This window comes from Trachemys scripta, chromosome 1 (genome assembly GCF_013100865.1).
Source record: "Trachemys scripta elegans isolate TJP31775 chromosome 1, CAS_Tse_1.0, whole genome shotgun sequence".
Lineage (NCBI taxonomy): Eukaryota > Metazoa > Chordata > Testudines > Emydidae > Trachemys > Trachemys scripta.
This window is the reverse complement of record NC_048298.1, coordinates 55,625,299-55,652,096: the sequence shown is the minus strand read 5'-3', so window position 1 is coordinate 55,652,096 and position 26,798 is coordinate 55,625,299. Positions and strand designations below refer to the sequence as shown.

At 43.3% G+C, this 26,798-nt stretch overlaps 1 protein-coding gene across 1 annotated transcript in view; it reads left to right on the top strand.

The window, feature by feature from the left end:
* The first annotated feature begins 8,672 nt into the window (after nt 1–8,672).
* The window catches only part of SLC38A1 (solute carrier family 38 member 1), a 44,209-nt gene continuing 26,083 nt past the window's right edge, over nt 8,673–26,798 (top strand). Inside the window, exons 1-2 of the mRNA XM_034770012.1 lie at nt 8,673–8,994; nt 24,044–24,255. Of these exons, the coding sequence (XP_034625903.1) occupies nt 24,137–24,255 (119 nt within the window). The 5' untranslated portion in view covers nt 8,673–8,994; nt 24,044–24,136. The remainder of the gene's footprint in view (nt 8,995–24,043; nt 24,256–26,798) is intronic.

Here is a 26,798-nt window from a genome sequence, read left to right as displayed (position 1 = left end):
CAGTCATAGAAACACAGACATATACGAAAAGATTGCATGGGGATTCAATCAAAGGGATACAACAGGGATCAGCAGTAGTTCTGTGTGAAAGTGAAGGAACTGAGCCAGGCAGACCTGCCACTTCTACAACAAACTGCACCCCACCAGCACTCTGCAAACCACCATGGATACCTTGGAAGAGCCTGAGACAAAGACTCTTACTGTGAACAGTGAGGAGGAGGAGGAGAAAGTCGCCTTGTGTTGTGCATCTTTCTGTTGTGACTGTAAATCCGATGATACATCTGTCTGTTTTTACTAACAGCGGCTGCTGTTACAGCCTTGAACGGTCCCCCTCCATACCTGCAGAATGTCTAATCCTGCTGAGGAGGAGAAAGAAAAGGAGTATGGAGAACATGTTCACTGAGAAACTACAAGCCTGTGCTGCATCAGACTGCAAACATAGGGCCTGAAGTGCCAACATAGCAGACAGCATGGAGAGGGAAAGATCAAACAGGAGAAAGGCCCAGGAAAAAGAGAGGGGGATGCACCATGACGTAATGGGTCTTCTCAGGCAGCAAACGCAAATGCTGCAGACCCTGGCTGCTCTACAGGTCCAAAAATCCCAGACTTCCCATCCTTTGCTCTCCTGTGAGAACTCCAAGGTAGCAGCTCCCTATAGACCCAATATTCTATGTGGCACCAAGGGCTACATCAATACCCCTACCAGTCCATGCGATGGGTCACCATGGAAGACTACAGCTTCTCATGCAGTGACCTGTGAGAGCCACAGTTGTATATGTGTAGCCACAACAGACTATGTATGTGCACTGAAATGGACAGAAATGTTTGCTGCCTTTCTAATTTCAAAGTCCCATTCCATTAATTTATGTTTAAAATTTGCATTACGTTGCCTGTTTTTTTTTTGCATTGTTTTTCTGCACTATTTTTTGCCACTCAGTAAAATTCTATTTTTTTAAAGTAAAATGATCTTCATTAGTTCACACCATCTATTTGCAGAAAGCATAGCAGTACTCAAAACACTCAGTACTTATAAATGTAGAATAACACAAAACTCATAGGTTCGAGAAAACGCCCACTCATAGTTATAAATGTACAACAAGCACTACACAATACCTAGCAGCACCCAAGCTTCAGGCCCAGGGAACAGTGTAGCACAGAACACTACTGTGAGTGAGCATTAAAATGCTCTTTCAAAGTCTACCTCAACTGCGTAGCTTCACGTTGAGCTCTTGTACTGGCCCATATGTCTGGCTGTTCAAAATCAGCAGACAACCGCTCTGGCAGCAGCTTTTCACCCTTAACCTCACACATATTACTCAGAAAACAACCACTGGAGTATTTTTTTCACTGAGATCCCATCTAGTGAGTAATCACCACCAGCATCCTTCCAATCTACCAAAAGCACATTCAACAGTTATTTAGCCCCTGCTTGGCCAGCAGTTGAATCTTTCCTTGCTGCTGTCAAGGTGGCCAGTGTATGGTTTCATGAGCCGGGGAGCCAGAAGTAGGCTGGATCCCCTGGAATCACTACTGGCATATCAGCATCACCAGTGGTAATCTGCTGGTCAGAAAAGAACGTCCCTGCTTGAAGCTTTCTGAACAGTCCTGTGTTCTTAAAGATGTGAGTGTCATGTACCTTCCTTAACCTGCCCATATTGATACTGGTGAAGCACCCCTGGGGATCCACCAATCCTTGCCTAATCAGTTGATGTTATCAGGGTTCCTGGGTTCCCTGACGAATGTGGGCAGATATTTTCAGAAAACCACACTAGCCAAATCATGCTGTAGACCACCCCATTAAGTCTGTTTTTATAACTCCACTGTTAGATCAAATACCCTTATATATAAAAGTCAAGAAACCCCTGTTAAAATGCAGTGTTTTAACATCGGTGTAGCAAGTACAGTTCTGGCAGCCCTTAGTTTAAGACTCCATATTGAAGAGCAATACCTCAAACTAAAGAGTCAGTATTGTTGATTTTCTGATAATGTAATTGATCTTCCAGATGAGAGTGTCTTACATAATAAGGCAACGTATTGTGATAACGTAATGAACAAAAGAATTATAAAGTATGTTTTCATTTTTCAAAGTATAGTTTTTATTATACATATATAGTTTTAGATAGATAAGATAGACAAATATGCTAATTTTTGAAAGCCAATTTTAAAAGGAATTTTTAGGAGCTGGGAGGAAAACAATTATATTTCAGGGTGTAACTCTGAAATTAATTTGGATGCTAAGTTTCTCACATTTATAAAATATAAATAGGGCAGATCTAAAGATGACCCTCAGATTAGGGTTAGGGTTCAATAACAGGAAAGATGGGAGTGTTGTCATTAGTGACAAAGAATGGCGAGTAGGGAATGTTTCAGAGGAAAGATGAGAAGTTCAGTTACAGTTAGGTAAGTTTAAACTGATGGTTGGTTGGAATTCAAGAAGAGATGTCAGAGAGAGACAAGCCTAGATATGGAACTGGAGTGGGGGAAACAGGATTAGAGTAGAGAGGTAGATTTGTGAATCATAAGTATAATGAAGCCACATTTGAGGATGAGATTATACAGGAAAGGAATATAGACAGAGAGAAGAGTGGGGCCAAAGAGGAAGTGGGAGAGAAGTGAACTTATTGAAAGAAAAGCTGAAGGAATGAGCTAAAGGTAAGAAAACCAGGAGAAGTTTGGTCACAAAAGCCAAGGTTAACACAATATCAAGGAGAATATGATTAACAATGTCAAAAACACGAGAGATCAAGTAGGATTAGGTTTGACAACTTAGTAATATTTAAAAACTAGACATTTCAGCAGGAATGCTGGAACCTCCCTTGCCCTACCTCTTCCCCTGAGCCCTCGCCCCTATCATGCTTCTTCCCCCAAGGTCCCACCCTTGCCCCCAAGGCCCTGCCCCAGCCGCTCCTCTTCCCCTCTCCCCCAGTCGCTCGCTTTTTTCCTCCCTCCACCCCCTCCCAGGTTGTGGAGCCAGGGCTGCTGCAGCCACCCAATGTAGGTAGAAGGCAGCCCCAGATGAGTAGGGGCTGGTGCGGGTCATGATCCAGTGCCTCCCTGCCTCCCTCACCCACAGTAACCAGACTTTGGGTGTCCGGTAGGTAGATCTGACTGGGCACTGTCAGGTCCTCTTTTTGACCGGACTTTCTGGTCAAAAACTGGGCACCTGGCCACTCTAAGTAGAATAAGAATAGAGTGGAGACCCTGAGGCCCTATTTATGGCATGATATGAGATCAGGCATTCAAACAAGCATACTATGTATCTCCAGGCTTGCATGTGGATATGCGTATCTGGAACTCCATACCTGATTATGTTGTTTAAAGGTTAATGGGAAGAATTCTGACATTTATAACCTAGTTTTTCTTGAACTTATGAAAGGAACTGAGTCTGTGGCAAAGCTGAGGTCAGGTTTTATAAAGAAGTTGTTCTCCTATGGTAAAACATGTTAGCCTTGTGCCAAAAATTCATATGAAAAATGTCTTAATTGGTAAAAAGTATTATTATTTTTGCCCAGCTCTGTTAAGATATGATGAACAGAATTTTACCAAATTTTATAAAAATTAATCACCTTGAGTCTAAGAATAGCTCTGAAAATTAAAGACTCAATTTTTTAGAAATTGTAAGTGCCTTCTCTACATAACTTACACATTTGGTAGCACAATGATATAAAACAGTAACCTGATACCTAACCTGATATGTCTGAGTTTTCAGTTATAGAAATGAAGTAAAGCATTCTTATTCTTCACAATATTAGTTGGATCTGATCGTGCGCACTGTGTAATTTGTGTTTTTGTTGAGTAGATTTCTTACTTCCTTGAAGTTCTTTTCAATTCAAGTTTTAAAAGAAATATGGATTAAAGTCTAATTAAATAAAAGAGCAAATTTAAAATATTTTCTTATCTGCTTTTGGCAGGGACCATGGTCTGGTACTTTTAGCACAGGACTGAGTCAGGAGTTCTGGCCATGACTTGGAACCTGGCCCCTCATCATGAGATTTCAATGGGACTACATGCATTACCCATGGGAGTAGTTGTGATAAAGAGATCTACTGGTGGTGCAATACTCTGTTTCAACAACTTGTCAGGCCTGACATACTCACTACAGCTAACACACTGTTGTAATAATCTGTATCTAAAATGTGTCATGTAAGGCAGTGTTTCCCAACCAGTGTGCCATGTAATTTTTTGAAAAACTATATGTGAGAACTAACATTTCTCTTGTATTTTAATCAGTGTCAGAGCCAGACTGCATTCTGTACTTTTGCTCTCTGGGACTAGGCCCCTTTCAAATATTATGCATGTGTTACATTCCATTCCCCAAAGCGATGCTAAGAGGGATAAAAAGTAAACAAAGATGATGTGCCCTGATGAATGCAATGTACTGCACTGAGCCTTTGATGATGATGCACGTAAAAAAAACATAGAATTCAAGCCTAAGTTTTATATTTACATTTGACTTGAGATAAAAGCCAGAGAGAGCTGGACCTGGAATGACATTATAATTAATTATATTGCATTTAAAATCAGTGGAGAGAGTTATACACACTTGGGAAGACTATTTTGGGAATGAGAAGAAATTATTAATTATTAATTGCTTGTCATCCCAAAATATTATTCTCAAGTGTGTGCCACTTTCTCCACTGAGCATGCTTTTGTCCAGAATTCTTATATTTAGCTTTAATGTTAGTTTCCACTGCTGAAAATGTTAATTCTAGCACAAAAGATAGATCACGATCTAACGTTAGCCACCACGGTTGTTTTGATTTTAACCCTACTAGCTTCTTCTGGATTGGCTCATGAATATTCATGAGATATAATTTAAAGTGGCCTGTGAAAGACACAACATTACACTACGCTCAAATGAACTTCATGTTATGGGAGTCATGTGGTGGTCAGTGTGTTTTTCAACTCTTACAAATCTCAAAAGTTACAGCAGTGAATTTAAATTTATGACCCAAAAATTGACAAATATTTGAAGAAAAAAGATTTTGGAAGTTCCACATGAACTTGTAGTGATGAAGCGAAACATAAAATTAAAAAAGTGAAAGTGGTGAACCAACACATCTGTGACAGCTATCTGCCATATGGATATTCATCCACAGGGGAACCATCTTGCCCTCTTCCACAACGACTCATGTGTGGGGAGAAACTCTCAAACCATGCCATGGTGCCAAGTAAGTTAAAATGACACCTTACAAGCAAACATTCATCCCTTGCCAAGAAGGACATAATTTTTTTTAAGCGTTTGAGGGATCAGAATGAAAAGCAAGTGTGACTGATGATAGACTGTGCAACTGTTTCTGACAAAGCACTAGAAGCAAGCTGCGTGGTCACTGAGCTTGTAGCAAAGGCAAAAAAGCCACCTACAATCTTAGAAATATTAATTTTACCAGCATGCATAGAAATCATGAGCGTAACGTTGAGTGCACACAAGGTCAACAAAATTGAACAACTTCCCCTTTCAAATTCAGTGCTAGGCTTGGATCTCAGACTTGGAGTTTGGCATTTGACGTTGCTCACTTCCAAAGCCATACAAAAAAGAAGTGCCTCAAAGATGAAAAGATAATATCAGTCTTGATAAATAGTAATATCGTTAGTTTATATTTCTTGATTGCTACAATTTTTCTATTATTTGTTGTTCATCATGTAATAAAATTTGGCATCTTGTTGAATGTGTGAATATGTGAGTTGACTGAAAATACTTGTCATAGTGAATGGCAAGAGCAGTAAACAGCTTAAACCAAGGTGATAAGAGGGAGAGTTCATTTGCAGACAATTTGGTGGTGTGCCTCAAAATAATTAAAGATATCAAGGTGTGCTGTGGCAGAGAATAGGTTGGGAACCACTGATATAAGGTATCATATACAAACTGGTAACACACTGGTCCTGCAAATCATTGTGTGGTGTATATACAGGGTGTATACAAAGAGTTATAAGTATGTGCTAAAATTATGTTTCTAAAATGTGTTTGGAAAACAATACATAAGGCCAGTCTGTCCTAGAGAGAAGAATGTGTATTTACTTGTTTGTCCAGCCTGGTTGTCAGCCAGAGAACAAGGAAGGTATATTTACATAAAAGGTAAACAAAGCCATCAAACTAACAAGTGGGGAAGTTAACTGTCTCAATGGGAGATGAAGACTGCACCCTCAGGAAGCCTTCCTGCCTCTTGAAGCAGAGTCAATGAATTTTGGGAAGATAGAAGGAGAGAGAAAAGGCCATTCTGGCATCCATCACTGGGGGGACTAAAGAGGCCAGAGCTCCTGAAATCACAGAACATTACTTGGATCCTTCAACCAAGGGGTTGAAGTCTCTGGGAATTGACAATAATTGAAAAACCTGCTTAGTCAGAGATTATAACTAGCTGAAATTAAGTTTTAGTATTAGAAATGTATTTTTAGTTTTGTTTGCTTGTAACTCTGTCTTTATTCCTTATATTTGGTATCACTTAAATCTATGCCTTTGTATTAATAAGCTTGCTTTACTTTTAACAATAACCAACACATTGCTGTGATTGAAATAAGAATGTTTTTCAAACCACAATTACATTAATGAGCTGCTGTTTACTATCTCTTTATAGGAGTGGTAAACAACTTCTGTCAGTGTTCAGAAAGGAAGCTGGACACTGCAGGGAGATGTCTTTAGGGAATTCGGGAGCTAGAGTTCACTATTTCTTACCTGCGAGGCTAGGTTTGGACTGGTAGAGTCCTGATGAGTTTGCTGGTAAGGCAGGCAAGTTGGTGTGTCAAGGAGTTGTCATATAGCTCAACACTAGCAAAATTTTCACTTGCTGAGGTTGAGGGGAATTCCAGCAGGTCGTCACAGTAGTGAGTGAGATTACTAGACTGGCCCCTTGTTTTGTGACTTTGGGCAAGCCACTTATGCTCTAGCCTCAGTTTCCCTATCTGTAAAATGCGGACCATAATATGTATCTGCCTCAGAGAATACTGTGAGGCTTAATTAGTTAATGTTTGTAAAGCACATTGCAAAGGTAAAGTAGTAAGTGTTATTTTTAATTTATATAAAGCGGTTTGGGCCTCATTGACGAAAAATGTTACATGCATACAAAATATTATTATTTTAAAGCCACAGTCCTGCAAGTTTGACAGCCACCATCTTAACTGACACACACAGGGTTAAACTGGGGACCTTCAGAACTAAAACCATGAGGTGCTATAGTCTGATCTAAAGAGCCAAAGTCTCTGTAGCTGTAATAACTCAGCTCCTCTGTGGAACAGCACAGTAGGCAGTGGAGATGGACCTGTAATGTGGATGGGTTACATATGAACACTTACACATAAGCTTAACTTCCAGCCTGTGAGTGGTCCCACTGAAATCAATGGGACAACATGCTTAAAGTTATGCATGGTTGTAGTGAATATAGGATCTGGGTCTACATTTGTTAATAGTGATGAAATTTTACTTCTGCTTTATTCCTTAAGTATTTTTCAGGCTGAGAAAGGATTGAAATGAGCTGATACAATAGTTTACAGAGAGCATCTGTGAAGTATCAAAGAGTGTCGTGCCAGCTGTATATTTAATGTACACATTATTTCTCCTAAATGTGTTAGCATTTCAAGAAAATGGAAATTTTTAGTATGTAGTTTGGTATAATGAGTTGGGGAATTGGTTTCAGTACATGTTGAATTTTCTGTAGCTATTTTGGGGACTTGAAACTAACCTTTATATAAATTAGATTCTTCTTGCAGCAAGGGGTTCTCCCTGAAACAAAACTGTCACAGCTCCAAAAATTCAAGAAAAGCAAGAAAGCATAAAAAACATAGGGAAGAATAGCTTTCACTTAAGATGTTATTTTGCAATTAGTATTTACTGAAGAGCTAGGTCAATTAAACCAGATGACATACTTTCCCACTTCTCTGTATTAGAAATTAGTATGAACATTTGGATATGAACAGTATTACAGTTTATTACTCAACACACTCTTTTATTTTGTAGAAGCCAATAAAAACAGGGATGGAATCATGGAGATTTCCTTTATCTGTGCATCAAAGCTGGTGTACGGTGGGATCAATTCTATAGAGCAGGAAGGGCTACAATTATTAAGTCCCAAGATGTGGAAACCAGACAAAGGGTTTGTCTGTTTTTCAGAACATGGCTGGGTGCTATTGTAGCTAGGACAGTGGGCTACATCTCTGGGATAAGCCACAGAGCCCATCTGCGACCGCAGCCCTACAAGCATGGATCCAGCCCATATACTCACTCCTTGAAGCGGTAGACAAAGGCAGCCTGAATTCGCTCCGAGGCCCGGCTGTTGCTCCCATCATCATCCCATAATGCAGTTTCCACCTGTGTCATCATCCCCCCCGGAGGGGGTGGGGGTGGCTCTCTCTGCCTCTAAGACCTACAGCTGCTGGCTCCAATTAACACCGCCTGGGGTCTGGGAGCACAGACACAGAAGCCGCCTCTCCGTTCAGACAGCACACAGCTACGGCTCTCTTCGCGTGGCCCCTGGGGCAGGAGATGCTCTTGGATCGGGCGCAGCACCTAGCAGGAGGCGGCGGTAGCTGCCTCTGAGCCGCAGCGGCGTGCGCACAAAGCGGGAGAGGAGCCGGTGCCCTCGCTCCTGTCTAAAGCCGGCTGGACTCTAGAGGGGCCGCGTTTTTAATACGATGTCTACAGACACACGCAGGTCTGTAGGTGGGTGGGTGGGTTATTTGGTGCGTGGCGCACAGCTCTGCTAGAAGCCGCTCAGTCGCGCTGCACACAGGAGGAAGAGGAGGGGGAAGCTGCATTCTCTGGTCCACGCTGCTGCTGAAGGTCGCGTCTGAGCATCTCCCGCTCGCTCCCCTTGCCCGCCTCGCTGCGAGGAAAAGGCGCCGCTTTGACCCATCCTCCCAAGCGGGCCACCACCCACGGGGGCTTCTCCGCAAGGCAGAGCCCGAGGTGGCCAGCGCCTCCCACGAAGGACACCGGCGAGGCGGCAGGCAAGGCGGGGCGGCGGGGACACCTTGAAGGCGAGGCCCATCCTGGCTGGGGAGGTGAGATGCGTATCTGCAGCGCGCACTGCGCGGCGGGTAGGGGTGGGCCCCCCAGGCTCCTTCCAGCGTGAATCTGGTCCACGGGTCGGTCTGAGGATGGCTGGGACTCAGTGCCCTGGTGCCCTGTGGTGGGGGAGCCGCCGATGGCGCCGCAGCCGAGGGGAGCCCGTGTGGACAGGACCAAGCCGCGTGGTCCCGGGTCTGCGTCGCCGGGGTGGCGGTGCTGGGATTTGCTGCGGTCCATGGCGGGGCTGGCGGCAGACAGGGAGTAAACAGGAGCATGTTTCCCGTCCCCCTGGCTCGCCCATGATGTCTGAACGGGCGGGTGGGAGGCGAACGTGATGAGCACATTTCCCGCTCACTCCACTCCGTTCCCGCCCGCGGGTCGGGCTGTAGCTTCTAAATGAAAAGAAGAACAATGGTGAGAAGAGATGCAGTCCGGGGGAGGGGCCCTTCTTCGTCCCCCACTGTCACTGCACAAAGGTGGGCCCCCCAAATGGCCCCTGCCCGCACCCCCACCCCCCCGCTTTCATTTGTAATTTGAGTTCCGATTTCAATTTCTATCACTCCCGCCAACATTTGAAAGCTATAAATAGGGCCATTGTGGTAGTAAAATAAGGATACATCTTTTAACTCTTATTGAAATTCATTGGGCTAGGGGAGATTTTGAAGCAGAAACATAGTCAGAGTATTCTCCTGAAATGTAGAGACTTTCCTGCCTGGACAGGGACAGTTGGAATGTGAGTATTTGCATTTTAATTCTGCTAGATGTTCATTTTGAATGAAATATTGGGAGGGGAGGGGTTGATTTTATCTTTTGGTTACAGCCATTGCAGTAGTGTGCAATGCCCTGGTAGGGATGCTGCTTTAACAATAAGCCAGACTTTGTTAAATATGGCATTGATTAATAATCCTGCTGGTAGATTGCAGCAGTAACATTTTAAAATTAAGTCTTGAGGGGAAAATGAGTATCAATCATCTGGGGAAGAAACTAAAAATATGATGTGAATGTGTGTGTGTGTGGTATATCTGAAACACACTCATATGCATAAATCAAAACCCCACAATTACTGGCTTTTTGTCTAATCCTGCATTTCAAAAACGCGCAATAGTCTTATTAGTTGCAATGAGAGTTTTGTGTAGGCAAGGAATGTAGGCTGGGCCCACTATATGTAAAACCATTAAAAGGGAGAAGCTTAGTTTATATTGTTTTGGGGTGTTCTGTTGGCCTACTTTCTCTTATCACATAATTGATTTCCTCTAGACCAAAGGTTTTTGTTCCATTTGTTTTTAAAGGTGAGGTTGTAAATTAAAGCAAACTGTAATTATAATTTATCGCCTTCATGAAAAAAGAGAGGTGGTATATGTAAAAACCTGTGCTTTGTTTATCTGATATTTGAAGGACAACTGAAATAAAACCCATCCTTGACAGCTGTTAATGTGATTGTCATACAGTATGAACCTGCCAGATATCATTGCTCTTAGGCATTTCGACTAACCTATATTTCAAATTATAGTGACTGCTGCTTTATGGTGCTTCATTCATTTTTTGTGAGGGGTAATATTGCTTGAAAGGCAACATAAAATGAACCTATCATTGTTCTGAAGTTAAAGCACTAGTCAGAATGAGAGACACCCTTAATTAATCCTTTTAACTCAGAAGTATTTTTTAATTTAAAAAATGTTTTTGCAAAAAGAACATTGTATCATAAACCCAAACTTTTACCAATTTCAAAACGATCTGGGAAGAAGTGTCATCGGTCAGTGAAAAAATAAATAAGTAATAATCAAAAGGGATCCTATTAAGACCTGGGGCTTGTTCCTCTCACTAAAATTGAATGAGAGAACTTCATTACATCCCAGGAATCACTTCAGTTAGAGCAATGGACCCTTGATGTAAAGTGGTGCAGTTCCACTAAGTAGTTCTGATTTGACTCAAACACCTTCTGTAAAAACGTGAGAAAGGAACAGTCACCTGAACCATTACACACAAAGGAGGGTGGCTGAAATAGTACATTTTCTCTCCTGTACAGTGTTAGGGTTACCATACGTCCTCTTTTTCCAGGACATGTCCGGCTTTTCGGCACTCAAACCCCCATCCGGGGGGAATTGCCAAAAAGCCGAACATGTCCAGGAAAATGGCGGCTCTGCTCCTCCCCTGACTCTTCGGCTCTNGTAGAGAGTGGGATTGTCCTGTGTTACCACATTTTCGCTGCATTTTTGCAGTTCTAAGGTAGTTTTGCTCATCCCTCCACAGCAGAAGCTAGCATATAAGCCTAAGTAAATATGATCTTTTAAAATATACATTATGCAGGAAAACATTATTTTAAGTAAAAATGTAAATAATTTAAGTGTTTTAATTTATTTTTAAGGGACTCTCTTGCACATGATTGACCTTCAGTCCAGTTTACGTAAAATAGTATTGTGAACCAAAGAATCGGTTGGATGGAAAGCAACTTTGGTCTGTTGGGTAGGGTTGCCAGGCATCTGGTTTTCAACTGGAATACCAGGTTGAAAAGGTCCCCGGCAGTTCCAATCAGCACTGCTGACCAGTCCGCTAAAAATCTGGTCAGCAGGGCTAAAGCAAGCTCCCTGTCTGCCCTGGCTCTGTGCGGCTCCCGGAAGTGGCAGCTACATTTGGCTCCTAGGTGCAGAGGTGGCCACAGGAACCATGGCCAATGGGAGCTGCAGGGGTGGCGCTGGCAGTGCGCAGAGGCCCTTGGCCCCTCTACCTTGAAGCCGGACATGCCGGCTGCTTCCGGGAGCCTCCTGAGGTAAGCACCTCCTGGCCGGAGCCCGCACTCCAAACCCCGCCCTGCACCCTAACTCCCTGCCCAAGCCGTGAGCCCCCTCCTGCACCCAAACTTCCTCCCGGAGCTCACACCCCATCCTGCACCCTAACCCCCTGCCCAGCCCTAAGCCCCCTCTGGTACCCCAAACTCCTCATCCCCAGCCCCACCCCAGGGCCCACACCCCCAACCGGAGCCCACACCCCAGCCCCCTGCCCCAGCCCAGAGCTCCCTTCCACACTCTGAACCCCTCAGCCCCAGCCCAGAGCTCCCTCCTATACCCCAAACCCCTCAGCCCCAGCCCCACCCCAGGGCCCACACCCCCAGCTGGAGCCTGCACACAACCCCCTGCCCCAGCCCTGAGCCCCCTCCGGCACTCCAAACTCCTCGGCCCCAGCCCAGAGCCCTTTTCTGGAGTGGAGCTCATTTCTGGCTCCACTGCAGAGCCTGCACCCCCAGTCAGAGTCCTCACCCTCTCCCACACCCCAACCCCTGCCCCAGCCCAGTGAAAGTGGGGGAGAGCAAGTGATGGAGGGATGGAGTGAGACGGGGCGGGGCCTCAGGGGCAGGGCAAGGATGTTTGGTTTTGTGCGTTTAGAAAGTTGACAACCCTACTGTTGGGTCACCTAGTCGAACCCTCTGTGGTGTGGAAAGATTTAAATATTCTAAATCTAAATGAAAAGCTAAAGTTAAATTTTCTTACATATCTATATGTATAATCTAAATCCAATACAAGAAGTTTGAACAGCTGATCTTCTTTGTAATGATCTTTTCATTTTCAAAGTGCCTTACAGGCATTTTCCAATTAACCCTCACAATATCTCTGTGATATCAGCACGTAAAAGTTATTTTTCCTATATTACAGATGAGGAAACTGATGGAAAGAAGTTACAGGTGTACTACAAAAAGAAAACAAAAAATTGAATTAAGAACAGATTTCTGTGCAGACATAGCCTTACTAAAGAGTCTGTTAGCACATTTAGCAGCAAATTAAGTTTTAAATAACTTTTTCCCCTTTGTGAATCTTCTTGGTACTTACTTCGTGTTTTATTGGTGGTATCCCACAATTTATCATTCTGTAATTTCACAATTATTATGGAATCCATGGTTTGAAATGAGATTTTAGAGATTTGTGAGGTTGCATTCTGAGATCTCTTAAGCAAAATAGGAAATATTAAGAGGATTTCACATGAAACAATAATAAGAACAAAGTTAAAATGTATTTCTGTGCTGAATGCTCCTTATAGCTTGATTGCTGAGGGCTCAGAACTAATCTGTACTTAAAGCCATTTTCCCTTTTTTGCTTTATCTTTAAGTGAGTTGCCTAAGGCCAAGCCATAAGTCAGTGAGAGAGTCAGAAATAGAACTTGGTGATTTTTTTTTTTTTTTTTTAGTTACAATCCTGTGCTCACCATGGTTTCTCAGTTTGGAGGGGAAAGGTTGCAACCAGACTTCAAGGAGTTGTAACCATCCTCCCTTTCTTTATTGCTGGATGAGGAGGAGGCATCCAAAAAATTATGGAACAGGGGACAAAGTTTTTCCTGTTGTAACACAAGGTCACAATATGACAAAGGTTGAGAACCACTTCATAGTCATAGAGTTTAGGCCCAGAAAGGACCACCAGATCACCTAGTCTGACCTGTATATCATAAGCTACCTACACCACCAGCACCCCCACACTAAACCCAACAACTGAAATTAGACCAAGGTATTACAGTCCATGGGAGACTAGACGATTATGTGCCACAGGCAAAGAATAGTGTACACCTCTGTTCCTTATTATAGCATCTCTTTCCAAACTTCGTTATCATGTCCTCCCTCAGTTATTTGTTTTCAGAAGGCTATGCATGTTAACTTCTTTTATCTACTCTGCATACAGGTTGTCTTAGTTTCCAAATCCTTTGTTACCATAGTTACTTTTTTCTAATCTTTCCAATTTATCAGTGTTCTTCTATAGTAACCATAACTGCGCTTCATATTCCAGATGTTCTTGGTGTCACTAGTGCTAAAGGGAGTAGTTACCTTCCTGGCTTTTCACATGGAATTCCATTTATAAGACTCATTATTGTATTTGTCTTTTAAGTGAATATTTCATACACACAATTTCAAACTCATTGTTTCATTATTTATATCCTTGGATTCTTACTGGTCATATTGCTGTTCCTTTCAAAGAACACTCAAAGATATGGAACACATATCACACCTCAGTCTTTTTGTACAGGAAGCAATTTGTGTGAAACTCAAGCCCTGGATTCTGATAGCTTTAGTAAACGTCACAGAGGGATTCTTCACAAGATTAACAACCATATCTATGAACAGAAAACTGAATCAAATTTCAGCTTTCAAGCAAATTATCTCTGTAGTTAAAACTACTAATTGTATCTTGGAGGTTTAACATCCTACCACAACACTAAAGGGCAATTTGATTACTGGGAACTCCACAATGAATCTATGCAAGACCATGTCACTGTGAAGAAAGTCCTGTCCAGAGGTGAAAGCACACAAGCCACTCAGCTGCACCCAGGTACCTCTCAAATACCTTGCCTGCTTCTGAGAAGATAGGCTCTGAGATCACCATTTTGAATTATGTTATTTGAGGAAGAACTGTCAAGTTAAAGGAGTATTTCAGTGAATGATGCCACAGCATCAAGCAATCACTTTTACCTCTTGCTGTGGTGACATTAATGCCAGAAGTGCCACTTTCAGGAGAGGTATTTTCTGAAATACGTAATTTAGAAATACCACCAGGGCTGGTTCATGCTTCCATTGGGTAGTGAGATACAATGGGACTGTTTACATTGGATTTTGTTTTTCCAAATACCCAAACTTTTCAGATGAGTTAAGCCCATCTCTAGTGTTATGATATTTAGACAATCCAGAAAACTGGAGTTGCAGGGATTCTGTTAGAATTATTGACTTTTCAGAAGACAATAAAGAAAATGGCTTGGATTCTTTGCCTGACAGGTTTTGACAGTCTGTGAGGTTCTCAATATCCTTGAGAAAAAGAAGGGCATATCCACTCATGCTCATCTGTCAATCCTGCTTTTAAAATCTGACAAATTATAATCCTTTTCTATAATTTTCAAGGCAATGGTGTTCTTCTGTGAGCAGCAAAGTGTAAGCAAATTATCTGTAATAGGTTTTTCAAGATATGTCATGGGATGTCTAAAGACAAAGGCAAGCTTCCAGTCCAATCACATAGACACTGCAGGATACAAGAGTGCTCCCTGCTTATTCTTCTGGACGGAGGATCTACTTTAGCTACTAAACACATACTTTTGAAGCTCCTTCTCCAGTGGACCCAATCCTTTCACACTTCCTCTCAAGGGCAATTACACCACAGAGAATTGTTTTATCCAGCAGAGTGGAAGAGTGCCATGTGAAGGGAAGAGATCTTATTTCTTGGGCTAATTTTCTTTTTATAGGTGGGTTTCATTAGTACCAATTAGAACACTGCTTTACCTTTTTGGAGGTAAGGCATGGAGTGGGTACATAGGTAATGGCTGGAATTGGGAATTGGAATTACTTAGTTACCAATTGGACTATTGTTCATATCTATATTGCTTCCTTGAAACTTTGAGTGAGAGTTTAGAAAAAGGCCAGGTCTACACTAGACATTTATGCCAGTTTAGCAATGTTGATTAGCTATGTGAGTTTTTGGGATATTTGTATGCTAGCAAAAGTCTTTTAAGTAATATACAGAGATATACCTCTCTCATAGAGCTGGAAAAGACCCTGAAAGGTCATGGAGTCCAGGCCAGGCCAGTCCCCTGCCTTCACTAGCAGGACCAAGTACTGATTTTGCCCCAGATCCCTATGTGGCCCCCTCAAGGATTGAACTCACAATGCTGGATTTAGCAGGCTAGTATTCAAACCACTGAGCTCTCCCCCCCCCCCCCCCCCAAGTCCTAGTGTGGATGTAGTTATACCAGCATAAAAGTATTTTTGCCAGTATTTCACTCTCCAAACCAGTATAAGATATACCAGCAAAAACACTTTTTTGCTGATATAAGCCATGTCTACCCTAGGAAGATTTTGCTAGTATAACTGTACTGGTATTGCTATACCACCAGCAAAATTTTTAAGTGTAGACTAGTCTTACATTTCCTTGGCTATTAAACAAGGAAGTTCTGGAGTTTGCTTGGGAAAATAATAAGCATTATGGCCCCAATCCTGCAAGTTACAGCATGGGGTAGACCCTGCACTCATGTGGAGCGCCGTGAAATGCAAGTATATGCCCATATACACAGTGTTGCAGGATTAGGATCTCTGGGTGAAATTCTGGCCCCTCTGAAGTCAGTTGATTTCATTGGGGCCAGAATTTCACCCTATACAGTAACTCCTCACTTAAAGTCGTCCCGGTTAACATTGTTTCGATGTTAAGTTGCTGATCAATTGGGGAACAAGCTCGTTTAAAGTTGTGAAATGTAACATCGTTTGGCAGCCGCCTGTTTTGTCCACTGCTTGCAGAAAGAGCAGCCCATTGCAGCTAGCTGGTGGGTGGTTGGAACCAGGGTGGACCATCAGCCAGGGCCGGCTCCAGGCACCAGCCCACCAAGCTTGTGCTTGGGGCGGCACCTGGAGGGGGGCAGCGTGGTGCGGCGCTCCGGCTCTGGCCGCCGGGGAGAGCAGAGCCCCGGCTCTGGCCGCCGGGGAGAGCGGAGCCCCGGCCGGGCACTCCACCCTCCCCCCAGCACTCTGGCCACCGGGGAGAGCGGAGCCCCGTCCGGGGCTCACCGCCCTCCCCCTAGGGCTCCGGCCGCCCTCCCACCCCCCCGCGCCTTCCCCTGCTGCGCTGGTGGGGGGGCAGCCGGAGGCTTTTTTGCCTGGGGCGGCAAAAAAGCCAGAGCCGGCCCTGCCAGCAGCCCTCCCTATCAGCTCTCCAATCCCCTAAGTTCCCTGTGCAGCAGCTGCTTGCCGTTCAGCTGTGTCCCTCCCCCCACTGCCATGTGCTGCTCCTGCCCTCTGCCTTGGAGCTGCTCCCAGAGACTCCTGCTTGCTGTACAGGGGGGAGGGGGGAAGAGGAGGGCTAATGTCAGGGTGTCTTCCCCTCCCCCTGCTCCTACACCCCGCTTACCCCATCTTCCATAGAGCGGGGGGGGGGGGAATGACACACTACTGGAGGGAGCTTCTAGGCAGTAGCTGCAGTCTCAGGAGGTCCCAGCAAGCTGATTTAATTAACAGGGCAGTGTACTTAAACCTGGGGTCAGCTACTTAAAGGGGAAATGCGCATTTTTTCTCTCACACACAGTGTGTGTGTCTCTGTCTGCCCGCCCTCCTTTCCTGCTGCCTCCTAGAGTGTGAGAGTTAACCCTTGAGGGCTCAGTCAATTGCTAGTTCATTTAGCAGTGAGGCATTTCCTGGAAAATATCCCACCCTCTAACTCCTCCACCTCAACCAAGCTTCACAATCATCATCACTGTGTACCAGTATTAAATTGTTTGTTTACAACTTATACTGTGTGTGTATATGTATATATATATGTATATATATATGTATATATATATGTATATAATATAGTCTTTTGTCTGGTGAAAAAAATTTCCCTGGAAGCTAACCCCCCCCCCCATTTACATTAATTCTTATGGGAAAATTGGATTCGCTTAACATTGTTTCGCTTAAAGTCGCATTTTTCAGGAACATAACTACAACGTTCAGTGAGAAGTTCCAGTATTGTTAAATCAATTTTCCATACAATCTAAACATTCATTTTTAAAAGGTTCTCTGCTCTTTCATTACCAAGAGAATCTTCACAAATCAATCAATGCACTTCTGCCCTGTTAGTCCCGACTTGCAGCTCTTTAGCTCAACAAAATGGGCTTCCCTAACTGTGGAGGGGCGATAGATGGCACGCATATTCCAATTCTGGCACCAGACCACCTAGCCACTGAGTACATTAATTGGAAGGGGCATGGTTCTCCAGGTGCTTGTAGATCACTGCAGGCATTTCACGGACATTAACGCAGGCTGGTCAGGAAAGATGCATGACGCTTGCATCTTTCAGAACACTGGCCTGTTCAGGAAGCTGCAAGCAGGAACTTTCTTCCCGGACCAGAAGATCACTGTAGGGGAAGTTGAAATGCCCATTATGATCCTGGGAAACCCTGCCTACCCCTTAATGCCGTGGCTTGTGAAGCCATTCACCAGGCTCCTTGACAGCAGCGAGAAGCAGTTCAACAAAAGGCTGAGTAAGTGCAGAATGACTGAGTGTGCTTTTGGCCATTTAAAGGCCCGCTGGTGCTGCCTATATGGGAGGCTGGACCTGGCCAATGACAGTATTCCTATGCTTATAGCTGTGTGCTGTATGGTCCATAACATTTGTGAAGGGAAGGGTGAAAGCTTCACTCAGGGCTGGACCTCTGCGGCTCAGCACCTGGAGGCTGAATTTGAACAGCCAGAGACCAGGGCTATTAGAGGGGCGCAGTGCAGGGCCAGAAGGACCAGAGATGCCTTGAGGCAGCAATTTGAAGCTGAAAGTCACTCATATTTGTTGCTATACTCGGGAGTGCAGTGCTTGTAATGCTAGGAGGTTATTGTGATTGGTGCAGATGATGCAATATGAAGGTTTAAGAAAATTGCCTGTTGCTTTGCAGGGCTGTGTTTGCTTTCAATTAATAGAATAAAGATTTCTTTCAAACAAAACAATTATTTTATTAAAAAACAACAACAAGAGGAGACAAACAAAAAAACACATTAGCACTGTGGGGGATGGGGGAAGTGAGGGTCCCAGGAGGAGGTGAGGTCCTGGGACAGTTAAAGATTTGTGTATGCCCACTTATCATAGCCAATCTTCTCCTTTGGAGTACAGTACAGCGGGTACTGTACTTCAGCAAGGCTAAACTGCAAAGGGACGGTTGTTGAGTGCAGTGGGTACTGGGAGTCCTCAGGGCTGGACTGTGATGGGGCAGGAATGGAATGCAGCAGGTACAGACTGGAACCAGGAGATTGATAAGTGTGTTGGCAGTGTGTGTGGGGCGAATGGGAAAGAGTTTTGTGAAGCAGCTGCAGGGGGGAGTGGGCACGGAGCTGCTCGGTTTGCAGTGCTAGTAGCGCCTGGAGCATGTCCGCTTGTGCTCCATAACATTTAAGAGCCACTTTGTGGCTTCATTCTGGTGTGCCGCGTTCTCCTTTCTGTCCCTCTTCTTGCTGTCCCAACACTCCTTCAATTCTTGTTTTTCGGCCACGGAGTGCGCCATGACCTCACGCAGAAAGTCGTCTTTAGTTCTTCATGGCCGCTTTCTAATTCTGCGCAGCCGTTCAGCCGAGGCTGGGCTCCCAAGGTCATGCAACATTTTACAGAAGCCGTATTATTTGCAACACACAGACCACTGATTTAAAACACAGCCACTATTCACATACCTGTTACTAACTGGCTGACCCCAGGCAAGCACACATGAGCCACAAGCCTTGTGGGGGGAGGGATAGCTCAGTGGTTTGAGCATTGGCCTGCTAAACCCAGGGTTGTGAGTTTAATCCTTGAGGGGCCATTTAGGGAACTGGGGTAAATATCTGTCTGGGGATTGGTCCTGCTTTGAGCAGGGGGTTGGACTAGATGACCTCCTGAGGTCCCTTCTAACCCTGATATTCTATGAAGACCCCCCCAAATGGTGAGTAACTGCACGGGCAGGGGAAATCAGTGTTCCGGGACCATACTGTACATTGGACATGTGGCTCTTGGAGGGAACCAGTACTGTAGTGGGGGGGTGGGGGCTTATAATCATTCCTGTCCCCACATTTCCACAGGCTGTGTTCATTATGGAAGATATCTTGCAGCTGAGGGTGAGCAGGGAATCAAGGGAGGGTCTTCTCCAAGACTGCGGCTTCCGCCCTGGCCCTTATGCAGCTCGCCTATGTGCAGCAATGGTTCACCCCCAGTGGTGGCACAGTGGTGCAGGAAAGTTACCCTTAATGGGGCAAGAAACAAAGCAGCTCTGCCAAAGAACCTGCGGCAGTGGATTGCCTAGTATCTCCATGAGAGTTTTGTGGAAATCTCTGCGGCAGATTCCCGTAAATGAAGGAATCAATCAACACCCTGTTCCGCTGCTCAGGCTAGGCATGTATGTACGGTGGTATGTGCATCGTACAGACACAACCCTGCTTTCTGCAACCCTCCTGCCCCCAACAACTCACTTCAGCAATTCCCAAAATCAAAGCCACTTACCAGGGGCCTCCTCTCCTGTTTGCGCTTTGGCAAGATCTGACTGCTGTGACTGGCTAGTCTCCTCTGGGGTAGAGAAGAGCTCCTGGCTGCGTGCATCTCTGGCCTCTGAGTTGTTCTCTGCCTCTGGGGTCCCCCTCCCCATCCTTGTCCAAGATTTTCTCCTCCTGGCTCAGTCCACTTTCAACTGGCACGCGAGCCACCGAAATATCCACAGGAGTCTTCACAGTGGAGGTGAGGTTTCCATCGAGTATCACATCCAGCTCTTTGTAGAACCGGCAGCTTGTGGGCTCAGCACCGGAGCGGCGGTTTGCCTCCCGCGCCTTGTGGTAGGTGTTCTGTAGCTCCTTCACTTTGACCCTGCACTGCAATGTGTCCTGGTCATGGCCCCTTTCTGTCATACATCGTGAAATCCATCCATAGGTATCATAATTCCTACGGCTGGAAGGCAGCTGAGACTGGACAGCCGTCTCTCCCCAAATACTGATGCGATCCAGCAGCTCGGCATTGCTTCAAGCAGGGGATCGCTTGGTGCGTGGAGCAGGCATGGCCACCTGGAAAGATGCGCTGACACCACTGCACATGTCACCGAGCAAACAGGAAGGGGACTTTCAAAATTCCCAAGGAATTTAAGGGGTGGGAATGACAGTTGGTCACCTTAGGGCAGGGCAGTAGAGTTCAAACCGATGACCAGAGAGCCAAGAACAGGCATTGTGGGACACCTCCCAGAGGCCAATCACAGCACTGTAATCGACCAGGGTGTCTACACTGACACACATGGAAATTTATTGGCATATTTATAAACAACCACTTTATAAAAGAGGAAGGATGGTTCAGTGGTAAGAGCACCACCCTCAGATTTGCAAGATTCTGGTTCAATTCCCTGCTCAACCACCGATTTCATGGGTGGGGACCACAGGCAAGTCACTTAATCTCTGTGTACCTCAGTTCCTTATCTGTAAAATGGGAATAATAGTACAGCCTCAAAGGGGTGTTTTGAGGTTAAATCCATTAAGGAGTGTGAGGTGCTCAGATACTGTGGTGGCAGGGGCCATATAAGTACCTACGATAGATACAAGTATAATTATAAGAGTGTCCACAGGGTGAGTTATACCTGTGTATCTACAGAGATATAATTATGTTGGTATATTTCCTTGTGTAGACAGGCCTAAAAAAACAACTCAGCTGGAGTTGAGGTGCTTTCTTTCTAACAGTATTTTTAGGAGTGTGGGGGTTTTTTGTTTTTGTTTTGTTTGTTTGTTGTTTTTTTAATTGAGATTGTTATACCAATACAGCCCCTAGCGTGGAGACAGTTATACTCATAAAAAGTTTTCCATACGGGTATAGCTTATTCCGCTTTCTGTATGGTAATAGCTATACCAGTATTAAAGTAGCTTGTACTGATATAACTTTAGGTCCACACTGAGGGGTTAGTATACCAGAATAATTAAAGCAGTACAACTTTTGTGTGTAGATGCATTTAGGAGTCTAACTTTAGGGACACATTTTTGAAACTTTTGACTTTAGTCTTTTTATCAGGAATTTTTATAGGTAGATTGCACTGTATTTATTAAGTAGCCCTAATTCATGTTTAAATTGTTTTTAACGTGTCATTGTATGTCATGGGATGAATGGGTCTTTCTTTAGAATTAGCAAAAGCCACTTCAGCTGGGCCTGTTTACTTTTTCATGTGCTCTTTTTCAAGGATGTTTGTTTGAATTAGGGGTATAACTCGGTTTTTTTAATCTTAAACTTTGCTCTTGAAAATTCAAGAGGTGGATTTTCCAAACCCCAGGGATAAGAAAATTATCTGTCTAATGACACATGTGAAACTCAATATAAGATTTTATTATACCTTTGAAGAGATTTTGAGAGATTATTTAAAGTGAAACTGCTAAGTGCTTTCAAATGCAATGAGGATGTGGGGTAAGCAGCAGTTTTGGATTCTGTACTGTTTATTTGATATAGATAGGAGGCAGTCATAGTTGGACAGGAATAGGAATTGAAATTAATATGTGAGGCCCTGCAAAAACTAGGGACAGCCCTGCTTCCTTAGTTACATCTGAATATTCTGAGTTTTGTGGGTTTTTTTGAGGCAGCTCTGAGGGCTTCAGAGATCCCCCAATATCCTGAGGTTAGTCCGGTATGGTCAGTAACCCCAAACTCTCCCTTAAAGTTTTGGAAACCTCGCATTACAGAAAAATTGCTTACAGAAAAATTGCTGGGTTTAGAGAAGTTGTACCACACATGAGCCATTTACAGAAACTGTTTCTTAATGACACTTCGTCTTCAAAAGCTTGTTGGGATTGTGGGGCAGTTGAGTTCCAGAGTTCTTTGATTCCCAAATACATATGGTCCTGGGGTGATGAATCGTAATCATAGAGGCGAAAGTATGGCCTTTCAAATTATCCACATTTCTGATGAGGAAATGTATTTCATTGTAGTGGATTAGACCAATTCCGCACAGGTGTTATTTTTAGTTGCCTCAGGTTCTGCATCTTCTCCCAGGGGAGAGACTAATTTATTTCTCACAGTTGATAGCTTAACAATTGCTGGATACAAGACACACATTATTCTCTCTTCAGACTGTCCATGAATGTAGGCATTCGGTTTCTCAATCAGAGGAGTGTTGTGGTCTGAATCTTTATCTCCGGATAGTAGCGTATTCAAATAACTGGAATGAAGCTATTTCATAAAAGAAAACTGCAATGATGATATCCCTGTGTTGCCTTCATTTGGTACTAACGTGGAGACTAATAATGAAAATTATATTGAATGAGACATTTTATATGTATATTAAAAGCAGGAGAGAGACAACATGAGAAACACAAAGGCGTGATAACTAGCTGGGGCTCAAACTAACACACTAAGAATTTTTTCCTTGACTCTAGATTGTAAACCTATTTTTTGAAGTTGTGTGTTACTACCGTATATACTCGTTCATCAGCCGAATTTTTTTTGTAAAAAAAGGAAGCACCATAGAAGGGGGTCGGCTTATGAATGGGTATAGAGAAGGAGAGGTGGGACACAGCCCCGCCCCCCCAACAGAGGGAGCAAGGAGAGGCAGCACAGCCAGAAGGGAAAAGGTGGGGCCAGTCTCTCCGCTTCTGGCCACGCTGCTCTCCCCCCAGCCTCCGAAGCAGCTGCAGCTCAGGGGCTGGCAGGCTGTAGCCATGCCGCTCGGCCCCACCCCCCAGAGCAGGCTGTGGCCACGCCGCCCGGCCTGCCAGACATGCTGCGGCCGTGCCACCCGACCCAGCCGACTGGAACATGCTGCGGCCGTGCCGCCTGGTCTGGCCTGCCGGAGCAGACTGCAGCTGCGCTGCCCAGCCTTCCAGATTAACTCCAGGCAGGCCAGAGACATTCTCCCCTGGCCCTCCCCACCAGTTGCTGTCCCGGCCCGTCAGGGTAAGCAGCTGGTGCGCTGGGACACTTTGTTTACTTAGGTTTACCTCTGTGCCTGCGGACGCTCGAGGTAAATAAACCATCTCGGCCCACCAGCAGCTTATCCTGATGGCCCGGGAACCAAAGTTTGTTGACCCCTGAATTATAGGGTTGGCTTATGAACAGGTCATAAAAATTTTCCATTTTTTACTTATCCATCTTGGGGGAGTTGGCTTATAAACGAACCGGCTTATGATCAAGTATATACAGTATTTTGTTCACTATTTTATAAATGTAAACACAGCCAAACCTGTCGTAAATAGCTACTCATGGGATTGACAAAATATGGTTACTTAAACAAAGATGTTCAGTGCTTAATTTGTGATGAAAGAGGTGTCAGGGCTCAAGCAATTAGGTGCTGGGACTCAACCAAAATTTTTACTTTCATAACTAATGCGGCAAGTCCAGAGGTGCCAGGGCTGTGAACTGCCAAGCCTAGAGGTGCTTGGGCTGAGCCCTGGCACAAATAAAGCAATGGAGGTGTTCTTCTAATTAAGCTGGAGGAGCCTTTTACTCCACCTGTACAGTACATTTGGGATATAATCTGGGTTGGTCCCTTCAGACGTGAGGTTGCTTGATAAAGGCGTTCTTTTGTATAGATTTGACTGTAATCTTATTAGAATACTTCATACAGCTTGTTTTTCTTACTGCATTTTAGGTTTGTCGAGCTCACGTTGTGGCTACTGTCTACCTACAAAATATACACTATTATTTGGATAAACATTTGGATACTTACATTTCCTAGATCAGGATGCCTTTCAAAAGCGGATTAGAATTAACTGAGTTGCAGAATATGACTGTCCCTGAGGATGATAACATCAGCAATGATTCAAATGATTTTACAGAGGTAGAAAATGGCCAGATAAATAGGTGAGTATTTTTCCACTGATGCTGTCTATCCTGTGAAACACACTGTTTAAAAACAGCATTCTAATTTTCAGTATATCTCTTGAATTATTCATTACTGAGTCATGCTCCATTTGAAAATGTAATTTGAATTTCATATGTGACATCTGTTGGGCATAGGCTGCAACAGCAGATAAAGCAAACAGAGTAGCAATTTATTCATCATTTTGAATTTTTCAAATGAGTCTAATAAAATGCATAAACATATAGAGTAGAAAAATGCTAACATTTCAAAATATCTGCATATACAACACAAAAAACAAAATAATAACATTAGACGGACAAACATTTTGGGCAAAGATATAGGATTTGCAATAAAGGCTGTTCCACAATCTGATGTATGTAACCACAATGGCCACAAAAATGTTCTTTATGCTTCTGTGAATTTATAACTCATGCTGTTAACAAGAAATCTAGATCATATCTTTCTGTCTATGTTTAAAACTCTCTGCAAATGAGAATTTATATCAAACCTTTGCTCCTAAGTTTGCCATAGCAAAAACCTAATAGAAAATGCTCTTTTAGAAAAAGTGACAGATTTATAACTAAGCTTCAAATTTAAATGTAAAAAAAAAAATTCTCTGCTCAGCAGTTAAAGTAAAATACAATTATTATATGATTACTTAAAAATTATTATAGCGTTTATTTTTATATAAACTTTTTGTTAATTTAATAAAATAAAACAATATTGTTCACATCATAATAAACCCTTCCAAGCCTTATTTTAAGATAAAAAGTTAAATTTTCAGGTTTTGAATAGCCTTCATATTTACGGTAAGGATCTGCTGTTGTACTAGAGTTGCTGGCTGTTTCTGTGGGGTTTTTGAGCTGGAAACAAAGCTCCTCTCTGTGCTCCTTATTACACCACATGCAGAGTTTTTCAGCACCTGAGTGCCATGTAAACTCTTCCCATTCAATGGCCTACATTCAGCAATGTGGCTTAAAAAAGACATCAAAAGTATACAAGTTCCAACTCACTAGAAGCCCAGGGTCAAAATCTATTTTATATGAATAAAAAAAATCTGCATAGTGAGCATTAAAATGTGAGTTCTCCCTCAGAAAGAGGGTGGCTGATTTGCACCTCATATAACTGGAAGGGGAATCTGCTGTCTGCCCCCAACAGATCTCAGGACTCTTGACATTGACACTGCAAATGTTTTTCTGTCTTCACTTGCTGTAACTTTCTGAAAATGAACAGTTTTTAAAATGTATGAGAAATGAAATATTTGTTTCAGATGTAGATAAGCAAAGTCAGACCAATCTGATAGATGTGAGTCAAATCTGTAAAACTAGCAATGGGATTAAGTACATTTTAACAGCAATATATGTGCCTAAGTTTGTCTTGGTTTAAGGGATAAACTTATAAGGGAATTATACAGGAGAGATGATGACTAAGACTTTTCAAGATATTTTCCATCAGAGGTGTATCCTTCAAGAACCACAGACGGAGCACAGAAAATCATTTTTAAAGAGAATCTGTAAAGTTAGTAGACTAAATGCATCCCCCATTTAACACCACTGAAGTCAGTGGATATACAGACATCTGCATATGGTCCATAGTTAAAACAACACCACATTCTCATCATGCATTGCTAGTAATAAGGTCATAGCCAGGGTATTGAGAAGTGTAATAGAACTTTACATTGAAAGGTGCAGAGGTATAATATAGCTAAGGCTTCTGATTTAAGATTTTAACCAATAAACACTGATTAACCCACCCACCCCCATCCCCCGATACTAAAAAAATAAATAAAATGAATAAGTAAAGGAAATCAGTGTTTATCCAATAGATACCAGAAAACCCCCAGAAATAGTTACTCAATTCATGCTGATTTCACCGCTTGTGCAGTTTGTTTATATAGGCAATGTCCCTGCTCCCTGGCTGGTATTTAAGGGCCTGTCTCCTTGGAGCAGTAATGCAAACCATGGGGTATGATTTTCAAAGCACATATTAATTGGTTTGTGTAGTCTCTGCTGGTGTGCACTAAAGGTTCCCTAGTGTGCTCTAATGTAGTGCTGCTTGAAACTGTACTATGTTAAAATGCACCAGGGAGCAAACACTAAATGCTAAACCAGATAACAAGGATGCAAAGGTTAATTCATTTTTATACATATAATAAAAATGAAAATAGATCCTTTGGGAAGTACCTGAAAAAGTTTCTCATTACAGTATCAAAAAGAGCCCCAAAAACCTGGATTTTTGGACATGTACATAGAATTCAAAAATTGTTAAAAATTAACTCCCAAAAATGAGCCCCCAAAAGATAAAGCCCTAAAGATAGCCCATAAGACTTTTTGATGTATTAATATAATACATGGTTTGATTCAGAGTTTATTACATACACCTCTACCTCGATATAACGCTGTCCTCGGGAGCCAAAAAATCATACTGCATTATAGGTGAAACCGCATTATATCGAACTTGCTTTGATCCACCAGAGTGCGCAGCTTTACCGCCTTATATCTGAATTCATGTTATATTGGGTCACGTTATATCGGGGTAGAGG